Source organism: Silene latifolia, chromosome X, assembly GCF_048544455.1.
Source record: "Silene latifolia isolate original U9 population chromosome X, ASM4854445v1, whole genome shotgun sequence".
Classification (NCBI taxonomy): domain Eukaryota; kingdom Viridiplantae; phylum Streptophyta; class Magnoliopsida; order Caryophyllales; family Caryophyllaceae; genus Silene; species Silene latifolia.
The window spans coordinates 10065107-10092670 of NC_133537.1; the positions used below are offsets into that span (position 1 = coordinate 10065107).

General features: G+C 37.1%; 2 protein-coding genes across 2 annotated transcripts; one reads left to right on the forward strand and one right to left on the reverse strand.

Moving 5' to 3' along the window:
• The first annotated feature begins 4519 nt into the window (after positions 1–4519).
• Positions 4520–11514, forward strand: LOC141622813 (uncharacterized). The gene is made up of 10 exons (XM_074438832.1): positions 4520–4882; positions 7040–7102; positions 7633–7714; positions 7827–7901; positions 8173–8260; positions 8442–8487; positions 9316–9422; positions 9558–9621; positions 10598–10680; positions 10988–11514. The coding sequence occupies exons 1-10, from the start codon at positions 4559–4561 to the stop codon at positions 11016–11018; spliced, it is 963 nt and encodes a 320-aa protein (XP_074294933.1). The 5' UTR covers positions 4520–4558; the 3' UTR covers positions 11019–11514.
• Positions 11515–12803: 1289 nt separating this feature from the next.
• On the reverse strand, positions 12804–17836 carry LOC141622812 (inactive protein kinase SELMODRAFT_444075). The gene is made up of 9 exons (XM_074438831.1): positions 17138–17836; positions 16345–16499; positions 15939–16033; positions 14856–15853; positions 14575–14735; positions 14092–14168; positions 13856–14003; positions 13384–13533; positions 12804–13294 (listed from the first exon to the last, which is right to left on the reverse strand). The coding sequence occupies exons 1-9, from the start codon at positions 17337–17339 to the stop codon at positions 13058–13060; spliced, it is 2223 nt and encodes a 740-aa protein (XP_074294932.1). The 5' UTR covers positions 17340–17836; the 3' UTR covers positions 12804–13057.
• Between the last annotated feature and the right edge of the window lie 9728 nt (positions 17837–27564).

The following is a 27564-nucleotide window of genomic DNA, read 5'->3' on the forward strand; positions in this document are numbered from 1 at the left end:
CTGAGCTTGGATGTAGTGGCAATGCTGGTGAGAAAGGGGAGGTCAGGCCAGTAATTGACCATGGTTAATATCGGTTTTTGGAATGTTCGTGGGTGTAATAACCCAAATAAGCAGAGAGACATTAAGTGTATCTGCAGAAGAATAATATAGGATTAGTAGGATTAATGGAAGCCAGAGTTAGAAATAATGCTATTAACAAGGTTCATAATGGTTTGGGTGATCAATGGTCTTTGATCACTAATAATGCAGTTAGTGATAATGGTAGGATTTGGATACTATGGGATGATAATATTTTTGATGTGGAGGCTCTCAGTATAGAATCTCAGGTGATACACTGTAGGATAATCCATAGGCCAAATAATTGCTGGTGGTGGATGTCTTATGTGTATGGCTTTAACAGACTTAGTGACAGGGATCCTTTGTGGGTCTCTTTAGAGGGTATGGATACTAATCTTCAAGGACCTTGGATGGTGTGTGGTGACTTCAACAATGTCCTGGGGTATGATGAAAGAATTGGGTCAGTGGTGACTGATAATGAAATTAAGGGGTTCATGGAGTGTGTTGAAAAGTGTGAAATTGTTGATATCCCTACTCATGGTGCATTTTTTACATGGAGTAATAAGCAAGAGGGGGATGGGAGAAGGTTTAGCAGGATTGATAGAGTCCTGGCTTGGTGAATATGGATTGGCTTATGAGGTTCCCTGACTGCATAACTACTTTCCAGCCTGAGGGATTGTTTGATCATAATCCCTGTGTCATTGACTTATGGAGGACTGATGAAGGAAGGAGGACTTGTTTTAAATATTTTAATATGTGGGAAAATGATGAGAATTTTCTTAATATTGTTGGACAAGTTTGGCAGTATAACATCAAGGGGATCAAGATGTTTCAGATTGTTAGGAAGATGAAAATGTTGAAGGCTGATCTGAGACAACTGAATCATGAGGCTTTCTCTAATGTGGAGGATAATGCTAGAATTGCAAGAGGAAATTTGGAGCAGATTCAGCTGAAGCTGCAAAAGGATTATGGTAATGAGACTCTGAGGGTGATGGAAAAACAAGCTGCCCAACTGTATAAAGAGCTGGATAAGGCTAGGACTGAATTTCTAATTCAAAAATCTAAAGCTGCTTGGTTAGAGGATGGAGATGACAACACCCATTACTTTCATAGTGCTATTAAGAGTAAGAGAATGATGAATAAGGTGTTGGCCATTAAAGATGTTCATGTTATACTTCATACGGATAGGCTGGGTATAGAGGAGGCTTTTTTGGAGTATTATAAGGGACTGTTGGGGACTAGTACACCAATTACTAAGGTGCACTACTCCACAGTAAGGAGAAGGAAGGTTTTGACTGATGCTCATAGGCTGGAGTTACTGCAACCTATTAGTGATGATGAGATTAGAGCTGCTTTATTTTCCATTCCAGCTGCTAAGTCTTCTGGACCTGATGGTTACACGAGTCAGTTCTTCAGAGATGCATATGGAGTTATTGGAGCTGATATTTGTCAAGCTGTCAAAGAGGTTTTTGAGAATGGTAAATTGCTGAAGCAGGTGAATGCAACTATTCTAACCCTGATACCTAAGAAGACTAGGCCTGAGACTCTGAGAGTGTGGTAGATTTTAGACCTATAGCTTGTTGTAATGTACTGTATAAGTGCATTACTAAGCTGTTATGCTCTAGGGTTGCTGCTGTCCTACCAGATATCATTAGCCCTAATCAGAGTGCGTTTATTAAAGGAAAGGATATAGTTGACAACATCCTTATTTGCCAGGATTTGGTAAGGTTATACAATAGGAAAGCTTGCTCTCCTCGAAGTATTATGAAGATGGATTTAAGGAAGGCCTATGATTCAATTGAATGGCCATTTATAGAGCATATGCTTAGGACTTTGGGGTTCCCTGAGAAATTGATACAACTTATGATGGTGTGTATTTCTACTCCTACCTATACTTTGGCTATCAATGGTAGTTGTTTTGGATACTTTGAAGAGAAAAGAGGGATAAGCCAGGGGGATCCTATGTCCCCTTTGATTTTTACCATTTGTATGGAATACTACTCACGAATTTTGGATGTTGTGGTGCAAAGAAGAGATTTCAGATACCATCCCATGTGTAGGATGCTCAAACTATGTCATCTGTGCTTTGCGGATGACCTACTTTTATTCTGCAGGGGGGATCTTAGTTCTGTCAAAATTATTCTCAGGGCTTTCCTTACTTTTTCAGCTGCATCTGGGCTTACCATTAATAAGGAGAAATCTGAGCTCTATTGTAATGGGATTCAGGAGGAGGAGCTTCAGGGTATACTGAGGATATCTGGTTTCCAGCTAGGTCAGTTTCCATTCAGATATCTTGGGATTCCTATTTCGTACAAAAGGATTGCTATAGGGGACTGCTCTAAGTTGGTTGAAAGGACGGTGAGCAAAATTAAAGGATGAGGTACTAGAAAGTTGAGCTATGCAGGTAGAATGGTACTTGTTAAGGCTGTCTTATCTCAGTTGCACTCATATTGGGCCAGGATATTCATTATTCCTAAGACTATCATCCTGAAAATCAAGAGCATTTGTAGGAACTATTTATGGGAATGAACTGATGCTTACTCTACGAGTCCTTCTGTTGCTTGGGAGGCTGTTTGTAATGCAAAGGATAAGGGTGGATTGGGAATCATTCATAGTGAGGATTGGAATGTAGCCATGATTGGCAAATATACTTGGTGGTTAGCTTGCAAGGAGGACCACCTGTGGATCAAATGGATCAACCATGTATATATGAAGCAGCAAGATTGGGATGTTTATCAACCTACTATTAATTCAAGTTGGACATGGCGCCAAATCTGTAAAGTGAAAGAACGAATGAAGGCAGGTTATGTGAATGGCATATGGGGGACTAACAAGGGGGTGTACACACCTACAGCTGGGTATAAGTAGTTGCGGGGTGATATACCTAAAGTTGATTGGCACCCTGTGATCTGGGGTAGACTGAATACACCTAAACATTCCTTCATTGCGTGGCTTTATGTGCTGAGGAGGCTAGCAACTAAGGATATACTTGGGCATCATGGTATGCAAGTAGATGGGGACTGTGAGCTTTGGGGTGTTCAGAATAAACCGAACCGTAATAACCGAACCGCAAAATCGAAAAACCGTCTTAAGGTTCGATTAACCGAACCGTTTCGACAAAGCGGTTCGTTGAACCGAAACGTTAACTTTATTATGGAAAAGGTTCGGTTAAGGTTCGCCATTTTAGATAACCGGTTAACCGCGAATCGAACCGTTTCACAAAAAAGTAAGCAAAAAATTAAAATATTATATAAAAAAATGTTCTTTCGTTTAATTTTCTCAGTGTATCCAAAGTTAAAATTTCTTAAATTGATTAATGCTAAAGTTTAGCTTATTAACTTTATTGTTGGGTATAATATATAATGAAAATTTAATTAAAACTATTAGAAAAAAATTAACGAAAACTGAAAAAAAGTAATATAGAACGTTTATCGGTTAACCGGTAACCGAACCGCTAATAACCGTTTAAAGTGGTTAACTGACCGTTTATAACCGTTTCTAACGGTGCGGTTTAGGTTCGGAGTTTTGCCGAACCGAACCGTGTGCGAACCGAATTAAATTAGAGGTTCGGTGAACCAAACCGCGAATGAACACCCCTAGTGTGGAGTATGAGACACATGAGCATCTGTTCTTTGGGTGTAATTACAGCAGCAGGTGTCTAGAGTTGGTTAGCAGTTGGTTGGGGTGTAGAATCCCTGTTCAGCAAGTGATACAATGGTGTCTTAAGCTGAAAGTGAAATCCATGATTAAGAAACAGGTAATTCATTCAGCTGTTGTTGCTTTGATTTATTTGATTTGGATGGAGCGAAATCGATGTAGAATTGAGCAGAGTGTGCATCATCCGGATAGGGTGTTCCAACAGGTGCAATATCATGTCAGATTGAGGCTTAAGTCCAGGCAGGGTCTTTCTATGTCCAATGCTGCTCAAGATTGGTGTAGACGAATAGAGGGTCTTGTCTAATTAGGAGGATGAGAGATAGATGGTTAATGTAGTGGAAATGAGGCTGATGTTTTGTAAGTTTCTGATAAGAGCAATGTAATCTGTATGGTGATGTACTTCAAGGTTTTATTAATACAAATTTAACATTTCACCAAAAAAAAATATACTAGTTTAACATTAAGTGTATTTATACCCAAAACAATGTCAAAAGTGGGGAATTCAAACATATAACCTATTGTCCAGTATACCCCTTTTAAACTGTTAGGCTAAGACATATTCAGGTAAATATAATCATATATCAAGTAAAAAATATTGCCTCACTTAACAATTTGTGATTCTTTTGAGTCTTATTACTCATCCATCCTAGTTGTTCATTCTCAAGTCTTATCCTTCTTGAAAAATATATAAATTAACGGTAAACAAATGATTGAGTCGGAAAGAGTGCTCATTACTCATTACCCCATTCTAAACGAACCTGTGTCGACCCATTTAATTGGGCCTCAACTCCTCAAGTATTAACACAAAACCAATTCCAACTCCCACTTTCATTACACCCAAAAAATGGCACATCCATCATACGACCCATACTATCTCCCCCACCAACACCAACACCACCCCCACCACATCCCAACGCCGCCGGAATACTACTACCAGCACACTGCCGCCGTAGAAGCCACCGTACCCACATACATCTCCGCCACAAAACTACACCCAACTAATGTTAGTAAAATTCCAATACATATTCCTAAAGAAAAGAGACATATTAACACCCTTTTTGTCTCCGGTCTTCCTGATGATGTTTTGCCTCGCGAAATTCATAATCTTTTTTGTCGTCGCTCCGGGTTCGATTCCTGCCAGCTTAAGTTCACTGGTCGCGGCAATCAAGTTTGTGTCTTTTCACTTATTATCCCTCATTCCCGGTCAATTGCTTATTTTTTATTCTTTGTGCCGGTCAATTGCTTATTTTTTATTCTTTGTGCGGGGTATTTTAATTCTCGAGTTTAAATAAATGTTGGTAGTTTAATTAATTCAATTGGTCTCTCCTAAGACGATATATCCGGCTTAACAATAGAAAGGCTTTTTGAGTAAATAATAGGAGTAGGTGATTTTACAATGATTTAATGTTGGGTTTTAAGTGTATTATTAAGTTTAATTATGTTGAATTTTGATTGACGAGTTTTGTGATTTGATCATGTATGAGTTTTGATATTGAATTTTTGGGTGGAGAAGTGAACTGATAAAATGTTGAAGTAATAAGTATAGTCGCCGCAAATATTTAGGCCTTGTTTGTATAGGAAAAAAAGGAGGGAAAGGGAGGGGAGGGGGAAGGAGGGAAGGGAAAAGAAGGGAAGGGGAGGGAGAATGGAGGAGGTGATTTTCCCTTCAAATCTTGCCTATGTTGGTGGGCAAATAATTTGCCTTGTAGGAGGAAATGGAGGGATCCATTTTCCCTCCTCTCCAAATCCCTCTACCTTCATTTTGTTAACCAAACAATGAATTTCTCATCCTTCCAATTCTCTCCCTTCCCTTTCCCTCCAAATCCCTCAATCTTAGGGTGTGTTTGGATAGCAAAAGTGGAGGGGAGGGGGAAGGAGGGAAGAGAAAGGGAGGTAAGGGAAGGGGAGGGCAAATGGGGTGTGGATGTTTGGATACAATTTCCTTCCAAATCTCGCCTATTGTGGAGAGATTTTGATTTGCCTTCGAGGAGGGAAAATGGATCCCTCCAAATCTCTCCCCCTCCATTTCCCTCCACCCTTATTTGCTATCCAAACAAGGGATTTTATATCCCCCACTCTCCCTCCCTTTCTTTTCCCTCCAAACCCCTCAATCCAAACACACCCTTAGGGTGATTTTGGGGGTTTGTGGTAATTAATTCATTGCAACGGGGAAAGGAGGAAGGAATTGTCAGTTTATTAGAGAATGAGACTAATGTGAGTTGGGAGAATTTATTCCGAGGAAGAAATTTATTCCGAGGAAGATGGTTTGGCCATGTGAGAAGGAGACCTATGGACGCACCAGTTAGGAGGCTGGCTGGAGACTTGGAGAACAGAAAAGGTCCCTAGAGGTAGAGGAAGACCGAGACAGACATGGTTGAGAGTGATAGAGTACGATATGAGATTTCTGGGGCTTGAGGATAGTATGGTGACGGAGTGGGTACAATGGAGGGAAAGGATACATGTGGATTTTTAGTATTTGATGTTTTTTTTTGACATATTTAGTGTTTATTTATTTATTTAATTTAAAGAAATTAAATTATTTATTCTTCTCTCCTTTATTACACTTTTTTTACCAACCACTTTCTTATAGATTTTACTTGGTTCATTCCGGATCCTTAATTCTATTTCGGTTTTTAAAAATCGTTTTAATCTTTTCTCTCGATTTAAATTTTAAGTTTTTATAAAAGAAATCCGGAATTCGATTTTAAAACCCCTAAGTTTACCTTGACTTTCCATTACATTTTCATTCTTCCTTTTTGTTTTTCATTTTCCCTTTTTTATTCGCATTTTGAGGCGTGCGTTCACCCATGGACGGTTCGAAAGGATGATTCATGTCAGCCGACCCCAAATCATTTTGGGATTAAGGCTCTGATGTTGTTGTTGTTGAAGAAATTTCATGACAGAAGGGTGTATGTCTTGTACGTTCAAGGTTTCGTTGGTGCTATCGGATTATATGCATGTAGGGAGCAAAAGGCTTACGCTTAGCTTTCCGCCTTTTATGTCCCATGACTTTGTAGAAGCAGAGATTACCCCGCTAATAAGCTACCTTATTGAGGAATCAGCTCCCTTCTTGGACTCTTTTGAAGATTTTATGTCAGTCCTAATTAATTTGTATTCTTATGAAGAAATGGATTATGATTCGATGCCTTAAATTTTGGGTGTTAAATGGAGAACTGATGTGTTCATTCGTTTTGAGAGGCTAATAATTTGCTATCAGTAATTACGTCGACAAGCTTCAACTACAGATTGCCTAGCATTATTTCTATCAGCGACCAAGCCTGCTTTTATGGATGGTTTTCCTAACAAGTGACATCTGTTTGTGCAGGTTGTTGCGTTTGTGACATTTTTCAACCACCAATCAGCTGTACTAGCATTACAGGCATTAGATGTAAGTACCCCGTATGATATTATATCACTTAGGCATGGTAGCTTACAGATTTGCTTGTGTGGCTTTCTGATTATCCTATGGATTGACGGTTCTTCGCCATTATTATATTTCACTCATTTAAATTTTTTTGACTTGACCTAATCTATCTCGATACAAACGCCTCAATGTTCATGTTACTGTTTATAACTTATATTGTTAATACAAAGTAATCACTTTCACAACCCTTTGTCTCGTAAAAGGTCTGTCTAAGTTTGTTACGTTTATAACACACAATCCGGCAACTAGCACTAGCAGCTACTGATTACGATTTATGAATGCAAAATTCTTTAATAGCAGTTTGTTAGGGCTAGTGAAACTTCTCGTTTTTGGGAAGGAGTTTGAGAATAGCAGAAACAGTGATTACAACGAGACTTTGACTCGATAAAAAATGCTCTGAGACTGAGTGCCAAAAATTTCACAACAACACGGCATTATATCCTTGTTCAGTTTCGATACTAGAAACTTAAGTTTTGCAGCTTCTTTTTGTTCAGGGTGTTCAGTTTGATCCACAAGATGGAACAGTACTTCACATTGAATTGGCTAGATCAAATTCGAGACGAAAACGTAAATCAGGTAGAAGTTCTTGTGAGATACATTAATGTCATAATATCCATGAATGGTAGACGCTGACATATTTCTCCATCTGGGTTGACTCACTTCACTGCCCATGAATTTTTGTGTTTAGGCAGTGGGCCTTATGTTGTGATTGATAAAAGGAGGAAAGCTGCCATTGATGCTGAGGAAATGTCTAGTGAAGATGGTAAGTTGTACTCCATCATCTATATTGTCAAAGTTTACATCGGTTGACCACTAAAGTCAATTACGGACAATAAAATTTCATGAAGGGAGACACAGTATTAACAAGTCTAACAGTAGGCTAGTAAAATTTTCATACTAGTTGTGTAGGATTGCATCTTTTACTACTGCATTTACCTCTTTCCTCGGCATTCTTTCACATGATGAACAGTCCAAATGTCTTGTCATGATATGAGCTCTGTCGTAGTGTGTTATCAAAGATTGTTCATGTGTAGGTGATAATGAGTCTAATAACTCACATCAAAGTGAAGATCAAGATCAAAATAATTCTTCCGGTGATGATGAACAAACTGATGAAAAAAGGTAAGGAACCTTAATCATGGTAATAGTTTCTCAAAATCTGCAAACCTAATTTCCAAGATGCTAATAGTGCTCTTGTGTTTTTTGTGGACAAGCATACACATTTTTAATTATTTTATACAAATCACGAATTTTGTGTTATGTTACTATGAATGTAGCTAACACATTGTATGGTGTTGTGCAGTGATGTAAAGAAGGCAGATCTTAACGACCCTAAATATGCAGCGAATGTTAGTGACGGTTTCCGTTTACTTGTTTCTTTATTAAGCCTTTTCTGTATGCTGAAGTATCACAAGATTAAGAATTAACAAGGAAACTTAGTGTGTCCGTGCTTTGAATTTTTTTCACCTTAGATGTTCTATCTGTCAGCACTTAAAAATCCATTTTTTCTACTAATAAATTTCGTAAGACCTAGCGTTCTACATTTGTTTGCATTTACTTTCCTTCTTCAAAAGAATACATCCATTGAATCTCTAGGCCTATTACCCTATTCCTTTAGACTTAGTTTCAGTTCAGTTTATTTTGTTCTGCAATTTATTTCAGTGCTGAAAAGCAGAGTCTTACTCTGGCTCTTCATATTTCCTCGCATACCCGTGTTTTAGAACTTGACACTCAGACATGCCTGTCACACTTGGACATTTCATTTTAAGTAAAACACGTGTGATTTTTTTTTCCCATAAAGTAGTTAGTCCGACACTTGGACACTTCATTTTTAAGCCAAAAACAAGATTATATTTTATAAAATAGCCGAGCGTCACACTTGAACACGCAGTCCGGTAATTCTAAGCTCATAAGTCAGCGTTCTTCGCTTGACCTCTGCTTGATTGAAGATCTACTTATATTGGATGGACTCAATGCAAGGAAACTTCACTTGTGACTTGTGTATTCAAGTATTTCAACTTCCAGCTATTAGTTTGTCCAACGATCTTGATAGTTGAACAGGCTGTCATAAAACTTGGAAATTTGCTCTTTATATCAGAATACATGTTGCATTTGTCATTTTGTCGACACCGGCAAATTCTCATCATAGTATTGATCCTGATATTCCCCTTCTGCAGAAGCCAACAGAGAAGACCTCAAGTGATTTGCAACCATGTTCCACATTGTTTATTGCTAATTTGGGCTCCAAATGTAAAGAGGAGGAACTGAAACAAGCTCTTTCTGAGTAAGCAATTCCCTGATCTTTTTGTTAGAACGTGGTCTGTGTATTGTTTCGCTGTAACCATCCATCATGTCAATCTTTTGTGTTTGTCATATGAGTCTTCGGTTCCAAGAAGTTGTTTTGTTCTGTTGATGCCAGATATCCTGGATTTAAAGGGCTGAAACGACGTGGGAAAGGAACAGTTGCATTTGCAGATTATGAGGTAAAATTAAATCTTGCGTATATACTTATCTATGCATATAATCTATAATCTTACTGTCAAATTTAGGCTTCGCATTTACAAAACAAATGGCTACAGATCATATGAAAACAGTTAACACAAGGACTCTTTTCTAACAAAAAAAAGTATACGGCTGAAACTCTTAATAAAGGAACTCATTGATGCAAAAAAAAAGAAAGGCAGCCCGGTGCACGATGGCGTCCCCGCTAGGCGAGGGTCCGGGGAAGGGTCCCACCACAAGGGTTTAATTGGGGCAAGCCTTTCCTTGCCATTTTGGCAAGAGGCCGCTCCAAGGACTTGAACCCGTGACCTCACGGTCACAAAGCAACGCCTTAACTGGTGCGCCAAGGCTCCCCTTCTCTCTTCTGATGCAAAAAGTAAAAAAATTGCTTATATTAATGATGCAATTAATTTAATTAATAACTGCCATAATCACCGTGATAGACAACTTACATTAAAGTGATGGATATTCTGCATTTGGACTGATAGGTCTCATACATTTTTAAACTTGCCTTTATCCAATGGACCTTGGTAGCCATTTTGTGTTCGAGGATGAGGGACCTTAGTTGCTACGTGCCTACGTTGAGATAAATTGATATGTTTCATGTATACTGCAAATGCTGTTTAGGTGTGTATAACTCTTCCAAGTTAGTAAGTTACATTTTTGCATCATTTACAGAGTTTAGTTTCATTAATAGTCTTGTGAGAGACGGTTCCCATTGGTTTCATATTATTGTGATGTGAGACCAACCATGTATTATTACCCCATCGAAACACACATTAACCGACTCTAAACTAAAATTAAGGAACAACTACCCTAGGATACAGGTAAGTCTCATTACGATCCTATAATGAGACAGTCTCATATGAGAACACATGTAGTTTTATTTGGTTATACGCTACCTCAGCTGGCCAGCCCGATTTCAACCAGCATTAACCCCTTTTTACTCTTGGCCAGGAAGTAGAACAAGCTACAAATGCAATGCAAGGTCTCCAAGGCACTACTTTACCGTCATCAGACAAGGGTGCCATGGTCATCGAGTAAGTGTTTTGAATTTGGTTTCACTTGCAGTATTTGAATTTTGCTTTTTGTTTGAATTGTGAGTTTAGAGTGAAATGGAAGAGGAATGGAAGATATTAATGTTTTCTGCTTGGGTAGCAAGTTGAATCGGAAAAAAAAAGAAAAAAAAAAGGCATCCGTTTTCCTTCCTCAATTCCAAATTAAAATCTTGCAAATGTAGGATTTTTTTTTTTTGGCAAACCACGCCATTTTGTTCCATATATCACTTGTCAACAGTCCTCGAGTTGCTTATTACTGGTTCATACTCTTGGATCTGTGCTTCTACAGATATGCTCGGTCAAAAATGAGGAAGGCCTAGACATTCGTCATGAAATGTTATATTCCCTCCGTGGGGCTAAATGGACAGCATAGAGGGAGTATCTTGTATCTGGTTTTTTGCATGAGAAGATGACTGCTGGCTTTCATCGAGAGCAAGTATACAAAAAGCGAGTCATTTCAAAGAGTTGGCTGAATGTGTTGTGTGTCGGCAGCTTAATAAAATGGCTTATCAGGTCTTGCTCACTCCCGTGTGTATGCTAATGTGTACTGTACTACTGTGAATCGTTCAGCCCTGCGAAAATCAGAACAGAGAGTTGCATGACTTCTGTCGAATTAAGTAGTTGAAATTTGGATGTCTTAAATTCCCTTCATCCTCTTTAGATGTCGGTATCTGTTGAATCTACTCATCTTCCAAAATACATGTTTTAGAGGCTTGTTACTCGTCATTCCTAGTTACTCTTGAGTACAAATAATTCCTAATTGCACCCGGTTTTCTCTGTAATCTTATATTCTTATACCAAGTTTTCTTCTTGACCGTGGAGTGAGGTCCGACTCGGACTGGAACCGGAATGACGAAAAACCTTGGACTGGAGAAGATCCCGGTCTGGTCCAATTTTCAGGTCCTGTCCAATTTTCCGGGCCAGACCGGACACTGCATAGATGTACAATTATATACAACTTGTGAGAGGTCTTAAATTCGGAATTACTTTTTCATATACGAGTTTTACTTTTTTTACATACATTTTGCCATAAAATTTCCATTAAATAATACCCTTCTCACTCTTTTCATTTCTTCTCAAAAAACCTAATCAATTTTTATGCCCAAATACTTCACTTATTCATTACTAGATCAAACAATCAAATGTTCAGCAAATGTTAGACTTTGTTAATTAAATTACACAGGACTTAGTTTTAGATTGAATTGGTTTATTATTCATCAGGATTGATTTTTAATTAGGGGTATTGGTATAGAGATGAAGGTGGTGGGGAGAAGAGGAAGAATACTTCAGCAATGAGGTATTTAAGGATGGCGACGAGTTAGACAGTACTGGTGCCGACATGCCCGGTGTATTTACCGTCTATCAAGATCCGGGGTTTATAACCAACTGGGAACTGTAAACTGCTCTTGCAACCTACAATTGTCCATTAATGGTGATGTTAAGGACGAGGGATAGTCAGATCTGGGGAAGGGAGGGTCGGGTATGGGTCGTCGGATGGGCGGTAGGGTGGTCGGAGCAGGGGGAGTGCGGGCGAGGAGAGTGATGTAGAGAGAGGGGAAGTACGGGCCAGGGGGAGGGAGGTCGAGTTCGGCCGGAGCAAGGTTTGTCGGCGACTGATCGGAGATGGTGAATGGAAGTGGTGATGCAAGATGAGGGGGGATGAAAAAAAATTAATCGGGTAAGGGAATGAAAATATGACAAGGGTAACATTGTAAAAGTCGTACGTGAAAGAGTAATCCGTATGTGAAAAAGCACGTCCCCTTAAATTAAGACGGTCTTAGCAAAACCTACCGTCTTTGAATATCAAAAACAACTCACAAATGACAAACTCTTCATTTTTAAAGACTTTCTCAAGGATAAAATATGGCACAAATAAGGAATAGGATTATAAGACAGTTTCTATGTATTTAAATCTCAAATCTTCAACATGCATAATCATAAACCATACTCTGTTTTTGTCTTTTTAGACAAATGCCCTTAAACTCCGCATGAGTGTCTTAAAATATTCACTACCAATCCCAAGTCCGGATAAAGGAGGAGGGTTTCGATAGATTTAAGGCCGCCAACGTAAAATTTCTCGTCACACTTTCGACATTAAAGCATAAGCCCTTAATTATAATAGAATTTGTCTTTGAGAATGATCCCCAAGAATACAGGTTAGAATTTTTCTTATAATTCTGCCTTCACAACAAAAACCAAAAGCTGCTACACAATTAACTTCTTTTTCTAGCCCCCAAAATGACAATCTTACCATATATACTGTACAAGAACAAAATATATAGGGCACTATATAGCAGAATATCGCGAAAAAATGAAGGCAACAGACATATGAAGGTGCAATCCCGAACCCCTGTCGCATTTACAAGTCGTAGTCGGTTGAAGCCCTCGCCTTCTCTCGTTCCCATAAAGCTGTCCTTAGTGACTCCACAGAGAAATTACCCCTGTAACCTTCTGGTTCCTCGTTCCGCAATGAACTACTGTATGATTGTTGCTGTCTTTGCTGCATTCTTCCACTTCGATTCCCGATGTCATGGCGAGGAGTAGACATAGCGCTCTGTGGGTCCATGAACATGTCGCCCTCCAGTATACGGAGCACCTGGTCACAGATTAAAATACGAGTTGATATAATCGTTGCGCTCAGAAAATGAAAAGAGAGAAGGGAGATAAATTTGACGGTTGTCGTACCTGTGACATTCGCGGTCTGGAATGTGGGTCCCGCCTGATACACATAGATGCAGCTTGCATTAGATAGCAGGCCTCTTGCTCGGAATACTGATCACTAAGACGAGGATCAATTAGCTCCTCAATGGCCCCTTCTTCCATCAAAGGTCGCGCCTGTTCAAAAATACACAAACACACCGATAAGAAACTCCTACAGACAAAATTAGACACAGCACAGCGATGGTTACTGTTGGGCGAGATTATTTCCGACTCAGGTTTAAGATTGCTTTAAGTTGTTCTTTCCAGACCCAGTCACGGTTTATCGGATCCATTGATTTTCTCTGTTCCAAGGAAGAAAACTATTGGAAACACAGTGATACGCTCCCAGAGACTGATTTTACACTCATTCCTAAAGAGTATTTCCAATGCTTCACGCGTTAATAATAGAAAAAACAAATGTGGGAGTGGAAAGAACATTTCCCTGACAAAATCTTACCCATTCAGTTAGGCATTGTTGACCCTTAGGGCGTGTAAGGTCCACAGCTTTTCGTCCTGTAAGCAGCTCTACTAGTACAACACCAAAGGAGTAAACATCAGCCTTCTCTGTGATCTGCCCACTTTGCGCATACTCGGGGGCCAAGTACCTGTAACAAATAGAAGATATTTAGCCATACAGTCAGCTGAGTCGTCTCTAAATAAATCGTCACATGAAAGAAAGTTGAAGAAAAATACCCAAATGTGCCTATTACTCTCGTTTCTACACCAGTGTCTCCATCAGGTTGCCACCTCGCCAGGCCAAAATCACCCACCTGCCATATACATGAAAAAAAATCAACAGCGTCAAAATCATCAAAAACGTATCTTGTAAGTCAGTTTTGCACCAAATTATTGTAAAAACAGGTGAAATTTAGCAAAATTCCCCTATAAATAATACTCCGTAACTTTCCAAAATATGCAAGCCAAATTTTGAAAACTGGGAAGAACATACAGAAATGGAAAGGGTATTTTACAAAGTTACTAAAAAACAACATACGGTCTTACAATAATGCTTATGTATAACTGTCTTAACACGCAAGTATATGTTTATCCTAAAGGCCGTATCAGTTTAGCTAGTTGTGAAGACGGAGCTAAACATTCAGGCTGAGAAACAAATAGAGTAGTTTGACTTTACAAATCTAATACTTATGCCAAGATGAAAAATTTATTGTTATATACCAGTGGCTCATAATCATGGGTGAGCAAAATATTGTTAGGACGCATGTCGCGGTGAACAATGCAGCCAACTCTGCACTCTTCGTGAAGATACCGCAACCCTCGAGCAGCTCCAACGGCAATCTTCTGGCGTGCATACCATTCAAGTGGAGCCCGATTCCTCCCTGCAATAGTGAAATCATTCAGCTCAATTGGAACATTAAGATATCACAATACAAAGAAATATACTGCACAACAGTAGCAAGATCTGCAAAACGGATTAGACAGAGATAAAAGTATATTACCATACAAATGCGTGTCCAGGGATCTGTTGCATATATACTCATACACCAGCAACCTCCTTTTGTCCTCAATGCAGAACCCAATGAGCATGACAACATTCCTGTGCTGAGCACAACTCAAAACCTCAACTTCCGAGCAGAACTCAACATCACCTTGCGAACTAGCCAACTTGTGCTGTTTAACTGCAATTGCCTGGCCATCAGGTAGTATTCCTCGGTGAACTGACCCAAAACCCCCCTCGGCCAAGAAATTAGCCTGCGAAAATCCATTTGTAGCAACTTCCAGCTCAGCATAGCTGAACCACCTTGGCGGTTTCCCGAAAACCGGACCCTTATGCTGACAGATTGAACATAGTGGTGGCGGTCCGAGAGGAGCACTTCTTGATAGAGACATGGCTTCTCTTACGCTTCCGTTGAATTCTACATCAGGACGGAATCTTCTAGATCCGATTCCAGGGTCGCGGTCAATTCTGGTATACTTATCGAGCAATGGTCTTGCAGGAGAACTCTCTGTTTTATCGCCTATCAAATTGGACTGCTTCTCACGTTTTTGAGAGGATCTTAGATGTGAAATTACATATTCTCCCACCCAAGGTCGAATACTTGAACTTGTTGAGCATGGAGATGAGTCCTCATCATCTGACTCAGAGTCTGAAACAACAAAATCCCGACTACTATCCTTTCTAATGACTAAATCCTCCTTTTTCAACTCTCTACTTGTTACTGAAGCAACAAAAGGCGACATTCCTTGATCAGAACTCGACACAGAAGAACTTCCAACTTCGGTTGCAGTAAATAATTCAGGACTACTGCTAGGGGTCACAAGAGGTCCTCGTATGGAAGTTTCATCGCCCCGAGAACCCGATGGACCAGCTAATTGAAGCTCGTTTGAAGGGGATGCATTCAGATTCAATCGAAGGACTTTTGCCTGAGAACGCTTCATGACAACAATGTTGCAGTGTAGCTCATCCATGCACCGTTTTTCTTCGTGTCTAAGCTGCCTGCATCAAACCATCATTAGAATTTACTTTTCTAGGACATCCTATGTCAAAAACGCAAGAAAAACAAATAGGAGAAAGAAATTACTTGTCTATGACAACCCAACTAGCCTGACATTTCTTGGCTTCAGCAGCCACAGCACCAGGAGGAGAAGCAGGAACAAGTTTTATCTTCACATTAATCTGGAAATTGCGACAACATCAAAAGCCTAAACACATATATAATACTCACAGAGTCCATGTATAAACTTCATAGTGTTGAATAAATAGAACATATGAGGATGAATATGTAAGTTGATGAAAGATGCGCGGGATAACAGAATCTAATAACGACAATCAACATACAGCAAAAAGTAAAGATCTGGAATGAAGTTTATTCACGGACATCTCAGAATAAGAATCGAGAAGTTTATTCACGGACATCTCAGAATAAGAATCAACTATTTTATTCATAGACGGAGAGAGTATAATATACATGGTATAACCAAACCAACCTTGTTTGGATCATAGACATCGTGCAACTGAAGAATCATCTGAGAACAAGAATCAGTCAACTCGATTTTCTGATCTGAATTTGTTCCTACAAGGGCCTTCTTATGACCACTAGCACAGTCTCCAGCAAATCTGGGGAAACCCCATAATTTCCTACCTGCGAAAACCGCAATCGAATGCATTCAGATTTCAGTCACATACTTCATACATTCACATCAGCCAGTGTTCATACATTCACATCGGCCTCGATAATATTCTTTGTGAGGGTATTTTAATCAAAGGGAAACAAATGATCGGGATTGAGGGAGTAGTTTTTAAATCGACCTTGACATTTTGGGCCAATGTTATCAAACAAATCAAAAACATTTCAAACTCATAAAAGTGGGACAAATTCCCAACTTTATGAAAAGAGGAACCAATTAACTTTTGAATTCACAAACACCAAAAATTTCAAACTTCACAATAAAATGCCAATTATCAACAAATTATGACAAACATCAAAATTAGTGTCTAGGGAATAAAAGGTTGGACATCATCAATTCATCATCATCATTCATCAATCATTACATAAAAACATTTATACAATTTCAACCATAGACATCATTACAACTCCAAAAGTCCAAATAATAACTAATAATTGCATTGCAACAATCAAAACAAGAAAAAATCATTTTCCGTCTCAATCATTTGTTTACCTTCGATTAAAATACTCCTGAGTCCACACACCGAATACAAAAAAAAGGTAAACAATCGATTGAGACGGAATGTATAACATGAAATGATTGATGAGAGTACCTGAACTAGGAGGAGGAACAACAACAAGCAAAGTAATACAATCACCAGGTTGAACAATATGACTCAAAGCCCAAACTAATGCTGTTTTTGGAACTTCTTTTGATGCTTTTACAACCACCATAACCTTCTCAACACCATTGTTATTATTCTCTAAACTTCCAATTTTTTCTTGCTTCATTTTTTTCTGCTCTATTCCACTCATTTTCACTACCCACTTCTTTTTTCAACTAAATCAAACAAAACAATCCCTTAAATCATTCACCCAAATACCCCCATTATATAAATAAACCGTCTCGCAGTGTGAGACCGTCTTAAATCAAAATCTAACTTGAACCCACAAAATTTGATCTTATACAAACCTTCCAAACTAGTTGACTATTCTCAAACAGTCACTTAAAGACCAAAACAAAACCCAATAATTTGAACTCTAAAACACACTTTTTTTATATATTTTTTTTTTAAAAAAAAATTGAACCTCCAATAATAATGGTTCTAACAAACAAAGACAAAAACTTTATATTTCATAGAAATTGCCAAAATTAATTGAAAATATAGTTTTGCTTGCAATTCAGGTAATGAATTGAATTGATGATATTGTGTATGATAACAACAAAAAGTTTCAGACCATCATGAAAGTCTGCAACGTTAAAAGGGGGAACAGTTTCATAGAAAATGACATATGCTTAGAGCCCAACGCTTAATTTTCCTTTTTTTTTCATATATATATATATATCATGTCATATGATATGATTTCTTGACTGGACTCAAATCCCGACTAAACCAGATGGTATGCACTATAATAATAATAATAAAAAAAATAAAAAAATGCAAAATTATTTTTAAAATGAATGTTAATCAAATCAATTGATATGACTAAACACATAATTTAAAAGGGTTTTTAATAATAGTCCAATCTACCCTTTCTATAACTACTCGAATCCTGATTAAATCGGATGGTATAGGTTTTTGTGTTTAAAAATAGTATTAAAAGTTTAAAACTAAAACTTATGGAAAGCCAAATCTACCTTTCAAATTCCGACCAAATCGGATGGTATATATAGTCAAAAGTAAATTATGAAATAATTATTTGATGTGATAAATGTTGAGCAAATCTATTGAAATGACTAAACAAAGAATTTTTAAGTGTTTCTAAAAATAATACTAAAAAAGATAAATCTTGTGAAAAGTCAAATCTACCCTTCTTACATAAACAATCTTTCAACTACTCAAAACATTTTGTCAATCAATACACACAACTTGTTTACCCCACAATGTTTCATGACCTGAAAAAGGCTGAAACATGCATCATCATTAAAATTTTGTACTTGTAAAAACATGTAATAGGACAATTAGATTATTGCAAAAATTTACGTCGAGAGTCCAGACCGTTTTACAAAAGAGTTACTCGGGTGAAATGGGGGAAATGGCCAATGGGTGAAGGTAAAAAGTGGGAAATAAAGTAAAGGGTAGGAAATGAGGGAACTTTAATTAGGGAAATTTGAAATTTGAAAAAGAAATTGGGAATTATTTAATGGGTAATGAGGAATTTTATGGAAAAATGTTGGATCTTAAAAAGACAAAAAAGGGAAGAAATCGAAATGGGAAAAACAAGAAAGGATATTATTAAATTTTGGATGGAAGAAGGTGTAGGAGAAGATCAATGGAAGAAGGTGACACAACAAGGACAGAAGTAATTAATGTTGTGGAAATATGTTTATTTTGTTGGGTTTCTGTTCAAATTAGGCCTGTTTTTTTTTTAACAATTCAATCAGTTCAGTTTATTTTTTTAAACGGAGTATAAATTAACTCTTATTTTAGTTCAGTTCAACTATATTAAGTTCGGTTTAATTAAATTTAACTCTTTTCAAATAAAAAGAACAAGGCCTAGTCGGTTAGTCTCTTTTAAAATGAATATACGTGTCAAGAGTAAAACGAGTTAAATAACACCCAACTATATAATAGATGGAACAAACTAATTTTCAATAGCCACTAGTCACTTACTCAGCACTCACTAGGCATTTTATCTTTTACTTTTATCTCATTTTTCACTTTTAATCTGTTTTAAGTTTAAAACAAATATGATTGTTTAAAACAAAAATTTGTATTTTGCTCTATACATAATATATGGAATATTTTATAATGAGTAAATTTTAAACTTTTTAATTTGTATTATTATTAGAGTCAGTATTGAGTATATCTAATTCAATGAAGTTGATTCATTTTTATATTGGCGAATAATGAAACTTAAGTTATTCTTATAACTTTACATGTTCGCTTTATTTTTTGAAAATTAATTACGACTTTTATACTATGCTTTTGTTCATTTACCACTCTCATACTTGCATTATTTTTAAAAAACTTGTGAATAAATAAAAATGAGCATTGCATATTTGCATGCATGAAATGAGTTGATTTTAACTCTTGTACTACGAGTAATAGATATTCTCATAATCCTATATAAAAATAAGTGAAATAGGCTAATAATAACATATATCAACAATATATTTAGTCTATTTCACTTATTTTTGGCCATTAATTAAACAAGGTTAACATCAAAATAATATGCATGCAACCATGGTCCATGGGCGGAGCTAGCTACTCCGTAATGTTTGATCGTCTCACGCTGTGACTCCGTCTAATTCTAAAATTCATGTTTGATTAATTACTTGGTCAACGAAAAAAAAACCGCCAACAAGTATGAATAGAAGCTTGTAATTCAGAGATTCTTCTAAGAATCTTATTACATTGAAAAGTGAAGTTAAAAAAATTATTAATTCCTCACCTCTTTTTCTATGTCCTGCCCTTTATATTTATTAAAGCCCTGCCTTGTTTTTCAAATTTGAAGGAACGATGCTTTAAATTCAACGGCTACTACTTAGTACTTACTTCATGCAACCTTTAATTTCACCTCTTTACCGCAAAATCACATGTTATTTGCTCAAAAATATGTGTGTTGCAAAATTTAGCATTTGTGTCTTATATATTTGGCATTTGTGTCTTACTTATTTAGATTTTAGGCATACTCATATGTTCGAATTCCCCTCGCTTTTACTGTATCGTTATTATGACTCGTTCACCATACATACACATAAAAAGGTTATATATATGTATGTGTACATGTATGTAATGGAGTTAGAATCCGTGAAAAAAAGGGTTTTACTATTGCAAATATTGATTATTAATCATTAATGGAATAACTATAAATTCAACCGGAACTTGTTTTGACACGAGATTTGTCAACATCATAAGGAGTACAATCATACGGAGGACCAATAAAATGACAAATTACATATTTATCATACTGATGATTAGTTAATATTATGAATAAAACAACTATTCTAATAATTAATTGAGACAAATTAAAGTGAGTCACATTTTTACATTTTTGTAGATTAGATTAGTCATTATAATTGAGATTAAACGAGGATGGTTAAAATGGGATAAAATTAGTACTTTTTTGACCCGTCTACAGGGGCGGACCCAGGATTTAAAATTTGGGGTAGCAAAAAAATTTTAGCCATATATGTCGATAAACTTTAGGATCGGAAAAAGGAGGAATATGCACTTTATGGGAATTGAACCTAGGATCATTGGTGAGAAAACAAAGCTTTACCACTAAACCACATGCTTTTTGTTGTATATTTAATGCGCTAATATGTATTTATCTACTATTCAGCAATATTTAGGGTAACAAAAATCGATCCGCATAACCGATTTTTTTACGTTTGGGGTAGCGGACGCCACCCCTTGCTACAAGGTGGGTCCGCCCCTGCCCGCCTACTCAATTAATTGTTTATCTTTGAGAGTTCTCCCTTCAAATGAATAATTATATAGGGTAAAAATGTTAAATATTAACTTAAGATAGTGATGAATTGATGATACGTGACATGAATAAATAACTCCGACCATTAGGTGTATCATGCAATGCACGTCCAAATTAATTCGTCGGTCGATATAATAGTCGCTCGTTTCTAGGCATGCATATATATTATTATGATTATTATTATTTATTGTTGTTATTATTATTATTATTATTTGCATGCTATTTTATAAAGTACGTGATATGGACCGCTAGCCTACCATGCAAAACTAAGTTCCTTATAATAATGTCTTAATGTTATCTTTACCCTAATAAACTTTTAATTAATACAAAGTAACAACCTACTAGGAACTAGCATATTGGTCTATTGCCTTGTCCTTAGTTGTTGGTCTTATTTCAAATGCTAACTTTAGTGTTTGGATATCCCTTAAAAAGTTTAAATATATAAACAGTGTTGTGAAATACGTGTTTTTAAGAACAAGATTGACATAAATATAACAATACGAATATTCGGAATTTTCATTAATTTCTTAAAATTCATAGTTAAATTACAACTTTTAACTGGAAAAAAAAAAGACGATATACTATTTTTCTTATTAATCCAATATTTGATGACCTGTTGAAAATTACACTATACGGAGTATAAGATTACATATAATAAAGGTTACAACATATCGAATAGAACGATAAAAAAGTACATTGCCTCCCTTATTAGTGACTTGACTAACTATGCTAATTGACATCTCGAAAGCATACATAATAATGGATTATAAATTTGCTAAAAAATATAATCGAGACAGAGGATCCAATCTCATACTCCCTCCGTTCCGATCAATTGTTGTCCTTTCGTTTTGACACAAAGACCAAAGAATGAGGAAAAGGTCAATAACTAAATGACAAGGTTGGCGCGGGAAAATATTATCGAGGGCTGGTAAGGAGGTACTTATAAAGGCGGTTGCCAATTCACTCCTTACCTATGTGATGAGTGTTTTTAAAATTCCGGCGAACTTTTGCGATGAGCTTCGATCGTTAGTGTCACGATTTTGGTGGGGACATGAGGAGAATAAACGAGGCATTAATTGGGTGGCATGGAATATGATGGCTCGGTCTAAGGGAATTGGTGGGATGGGGTTTCGAGATTTCCGACTTTTTAACCTTACTCTTCTTGGGAAACAGGCATGGAGATTGTTAACGAGTCCAGGGAGTCTTTGGACTCGGCTAATGAAGGCAAAAATATTTCCCGAATTGCGAATTCATGGATGCCGGTTATACTTGGCGGAGCATTCTTGAAGCCCGTGACAGTTTGGATAGTGGGTTGCGAAGGACGATAGAAGACGGTGGTGATACTAGAGTATGGGGACATGCTTGGATTCCTAACACTCATACAGGTCGTGTGATCTCGCCTCGTCCTTTCGGGAATAAAGGGATGCTAGTAGAGGAGTTGTTACAGCCGAATGGGGAGGGTTGGGACGACGATGATAAACTCAGGGCTATTTTCTTGCCTTTTGAAAGGGAGCGGATACTAAATATCAGAGTAAGCTCTAGCAGGCAGCGAGATATATGGTATTGGGGGTATGAAAAGGATGGCACTTACTCGGTTCGTAGTGCTTACAGGCGCCTAGCAAGGGATGGAGGGGATATGGCGGGATCGTCGAATTGGGAAAGGGAGAAATGGATTTGGAATCGGCTCTGGAAAGCTTCAGTTTGGCCCCGGGTAAAGCTGTTTTTCTGGCAATTTTGTAGTGGAGCATTGGCCACGAAAGCTAACATCGCTGCTCGAATAGGAGGTGAGTCTTCTCTCTGTTCTTTTTGTCATTCTTATGATGAGTCGAGTCTTCATTTGTTCCGGGAATGTGGGGTGGCAAAATGGGTATGGGATGGGTTTGAGATAGAGGGAGTGACCGAAGGAGCGATGAGTGATGTGAAGGAATGGGTCGAATGCTACTAGAAGGATATGAGCGAGGTGGAACGGGCTAGAATGATGGTCGAGTGTTGGGCTATTTGGGAACATCGGAATAAGGTAATATTTGATGAGGTAGTGGTGGAACCTGAGGCGGTGATTAGGCGAGCTAGAGACGTCATTGAGGAGGGGATTGGAGGCGAGGAGGGAGTGAAGGTGGGAAGACCGAAGAGGGGAGCTATGGGTGTGTGGGAGGGAGAGAACGAGGAGGGATGAAGACCAGCTAGGGAGGGGTTTGTTAAGATAAATGTGGATGCTCGGGTGAAGGAAGGGGAAGGTGTTGCGACAGGTATCGTGTGTCGAAACCACAGGGGCGAGGTCTTGTGGGGTGCAACGGTGGCTCGGGAACAGCTCTGGGATGTCCACATTGCCGAGGCTGTCGCAATTTTGGATGGAATGGAGGAAGCTCCTCGTCGTGGCGAGGCTTGTGTCGAGATGGAAAGCGATTGCTTGGAGGATGTCGAAGCGCTAAAACAGGGGAAGCATGGCAGGAGCATTTTGTTCACAAGTGATTGAAGACATTATCGTTTTAAGTTCTAATTTCCAATATATTTCATGGTTACATACGAGTCGTGTTAATAACTGTGTCGCGCATGCGTTAACACATGTGGTTCCTAGAGTCGTTGGTTGTACTAGGTGGGAGGTTGTTTTGCCACCTTCTGCGAATGCTGCTGTTTTGTTTGATCGATCATTAATCTAGTAAAGCTCTCGGGCTTTTTCTCAAAAAAAAAAATGACAAGTGGAACAAATTGAACGAGGATAATCAAATTATTCATCAAGTTCATTCTTAAAATAGAAAGGATAACAAATGACTGAGACACCCAAAATGAAAAAGGACAACAAATGACTGGGACATAGGGAATATTAAAGAGACACTTAGAGGGTTGGTGACTTGACTCGATCACTAAGCAAATTAACAGCACAAAAGTATAAAGAGAATAATACAAACTTTCTACATATAACTGAAAAATTGAGATAGAGGATCCGCCTTTTTTTTTTTTTTTTATATATATATTTTATTTTATTAGTGTATATCATCCAGTTTAGTCCGAATTTGAGTCATGTAGGATTGTTAGGGTGACAAACCTCTCCCTCAAGAGTTTATAACACTACTGCAATTTCAAGGTTCGAACGCAAAACCTCTTATTAAGTTAGATCACCGTTTCTTAGCTAGGATCTGTCTCGTATTAAATAGGCCCTTTGAGGGTTGGTGGACCAATAATTGGTGAGTGATTGCCAAATTGCCATGACGAATGGAATACTAAGTTGAGTAATTACGTTCTTAAACGTTCATTTAAGAAGAGTGATTAATAGAGCGTCATTACACATTTATAGGGCTTTGTGTACTTGAAAGTTGGTGTCTTTGTTACGTTACATTCAGGTCATTAATTGTAGCTGGCCCCTGGACCTCCCTTGTCCGGGTGTTACGGCCCAATATTTGCCTCCTTAAATCCTAAATCTCTTCGTTACCTACTTTACATTAACAATTGATCTCATGTAAGACAATTTTACGTTACGGAAAATGTACGCGGTGTTTCTGAAGTTTGACATTTTGCCCAAAATATCCAAATTTTTATTTCGGAAAATTTTACGAGCGTATTTACGAGTTCAGAAAGTGATAATTTTTTTTTTTTTCAAATTGATCATCTTTCCGAGAACTACGATTTGTAAAAAAAAATTTTGTTGTATTTGGAATTAGTATTAAACAATTTATTAAATACTGAAAATTAGTAATTGCAACTTTACCAAATTCTACATAATTTATTAATCATTGAAGAATACTTTTAAATACATATTTAGTAAATTGTTTATAATTTATATAGTGTTCACACATATATAACAAATTGTCTATATATACTATAAAACTTTTAAAAAAATTCTCAATATTTAATATAAGTATAAAAGTTTAAAATCAAAAAAATAAAATTATATTTGATAAATTGTATTAAAAGTGATTTTAATAGAAGAATTTGGTGAGAATTTAGAAAATTGGGTTGAATTTCACTTTTGGTAAAATTTAAGGGGTTTGATTGCTCCAAATAAAACTTTTAGGGTCTAATTTCACAATTGAACAAAATTTTAGGGTTTAATTACCACTTTCAACATTATGTAAACATCTTGTTTTTTTATCTTATCAATCTATTTGACGCATCTAACTAGTTCCATTACCCGTGACATTCACGGGGTATTTTTATTTTATATTATGTTTGACAATGATAAAAAAAAATTGTAAGAGAGATTGTTGTTTGCACTATAGAGCATGTATTTATTCTTTTCATCGTAAAGTTCTTGTACTCGAAATTTACTCAACTTCGTTTTATTTATGCCCAACATATTTTAAGATTTACTTGGTAGATATATGTGCAAATTACAATGGTTATTCATCACATTTTTAATCAACTTGTAGTGTATAGTTTTAAAAAATTTTAATTCGTCAAAACAATTATAATGCTACAATAAAGGGAGTATCTTACACCCAACTACATCCATCAGGTAATTAAACAAAGTGAATTTTATCTTTTCTAATCACTTCTGTCTAAAATCTCTACATTCAAACAAACCGTGAGAATAATGATCTTCCACTAAAGCACACAAAAAAAATCCACTACGACTTTTTCCCAACGACAACATCACCATACAATAAAGTCAATAATGTATTTCTATTGTAAATATAAATAAGTACGGAGTATTGTGCATTTTGAGAATTGGTTGAGTCCTAAGAAATCTATAGAATTTTTAAATAGAACATTTCATGTTTTAATACTTGTAATTAAATGCAATTGAATAAGCATGCGTAAAAGCTAAAAAACATACATACATACATACGTTTCATATATTAATAGAGATTTTTTGTGAAACGCATGAATTATAATAGGTAAAAACACGCGATTAATTGATTGCCAAGCATTAAAGTGTTAGTTAGCTAATCAAATTCTAAAGATGTTGTTTAAAGGTGTATTAATAATGGTGTAGTAATGCGTATTTTTTAGGCTAGCAGATGTTCAATGTTCAATTAATCATTACTCATAAAGTGAGCATGCATTAGCAAGATTCAGAGTTACAATTAAGGGAAAAACGTTTTGGGTTGGGGAAGATGAATGGTAAATGTTTTATTGTCTTGTCTTTTTTTTTTTTTTTTTTTTTTTTTTTTTTTTTTTACAGTTTTGTTGATTAATGTGTAAGAGTGTTTTAGAATGTGTGTTTTTTGTGCTTTAGAAGTCATTTAGGCATGCCACGTAGGATTTTCTAATCACCCTTCAACTAACCTTTTTATATTATTGTATAGATGTTGAAGAAGGAATAAATTCGAAGTACGTTCATAATATCACATAGTGAAACTAGAAAGCTTTCTTATGCTGGGAGAGTGGTGCTTATTAAGTCAGTGCTAAGCACACTTCATGGCTATTGGGCTAGGATTTTTATCCTTCCTAAGGTGGTGATCTCCAAAATTGAAGCTATTTGCAGAGGATATCTGTGGCACGGTGCTGATCAAAGGGAGAGCCCAGCTCTAGTTTCTTGGGCCAATATCTGTCAACCTAGGAAGCAAGGGGGTTTGGGACTGAAGGATTTTCATGTTTGGAATCTTGCCATGGTGGGAAAGTATGCATGGTGGGTGGCAAACAAGGAAGATCACTTGTGGGTTCGATGGGTACATGCTGTATACATCAAATCTGCTTCTTGGTGGGATTATATTCCTGGGTCTGGAAGCAGCTGGGCTTGGAGGAAAATCTGCCAGGTTAAGCAACTTTTGAAACCTTATTTATCTAATTTATCCAGTGAGGAGCATTATGCTATAACAGCGGGATATCAATGGCTTAAGCCTGAAATAGGGAATGTGTCATGGTATCCTTGGATGCTGAACCAATGGTTGATCCCAAAACAGCAGTTTATTGTGTGGTTAGTAGCTCAGAAAAGACTATTAACTCAAGACAGACTACTCAGAATGGGAATTATACAGTGTAATTCTTGTTTCCTGTGTGGGATGCATCAGGAAAGTGTGGAGCATTTGTTCTTTGAGTGTCCTTTTAGTAGACAGTGCAGGGACCTGATTAGTGAGTGGTGCAGGGTTGCCCTTCCTATGCACAATTGCATCAGATGGTGGACTGAGTTACGGCAGGCAGCTGCTTGCAGGAAGAAAGTTATAGCAGTCATTTTGTCTAGTCTGGTTTATCAGGTGTGGCAATGTAGGAATAGCTGTCGTATTGATGGCTGTGTTGTTAGACCTTGTATTGTTCTTGCAAGGGTCAAAGGTGATGTTAAAATGAGATTAGGACAATGTACTATTAGAAGTAAGAATGCTCTTGCTTTGGCTTGGGTAGAATATCTTAAGGCATAGCTAGAGACGATGGAGTTGTGACTCTAATAGATAGTATTGTATGGGACTTTCTTATATTCTAATGAGAACTTACATTTTCCCAAAAAAAAAAAAAGAAAGTGTAGAGACGAGTTGAGGATGATATAATTAATTAATTAATTAATTAAGATGGAGGTGGATATGTGGGAATTTGAAATAAATGGTAACATGTCATGTAGTGTACATTAAGTAAACATGTCTCACCATGGTCAATTGGTCACCAACTTGTCCGATATATAGGGTAACCCTCACACCTTTGTTATTAATTAGTTCAACTACGTAAATACTGATAT

Excerpts from the sequence above, each read along its gene's own strand:
- LOC141622813 (XM_074438832.1), top strand. The coding sequence starts at position 4,559 with ATGGCACATCCATCATACGACCCATACTATCTCCCCCACCAACACCAA. Across the intron at positions 4,883-7,039 it reads TCACTGGTCGCGGCAATCAA|GTTGTTGCGTTTGTGACATT; the intron begins GTTTGTGTCTTT and ends CTGTTTGTGCAG. Across the intron at positions 7,902-8,172 it reads GGAAATGTCTAGTGAAGATG|GTGATAATGAGTCTAATAAC; the intron begins GTAAGTTGTACT and ends GTTCATGTGTAG.
- LOC141622812 (XM_074438831.1), bottom strand. The coding sequence starts at position 17,339 with ATGAGTGGAATAGAGCAGAAAAAAATGAAGCAAGAAAAAATTGGAAGT. Across the intron at positions 14,004-14,091 it reads AGAGTAATAGGCACATTTGG|GTACTTGGCCCCCGAGTATG; the intron begins GTATTTTTCTTC and ends TATTTGTTACAG. Across the intron at positions 13,295-13,383 it reads CCAGACCGCGAATGTCACAG|GTGCTCCGTATACTGGAGGG; the intron begins GTACGACAACCG and ends ATCTGTGACCAG.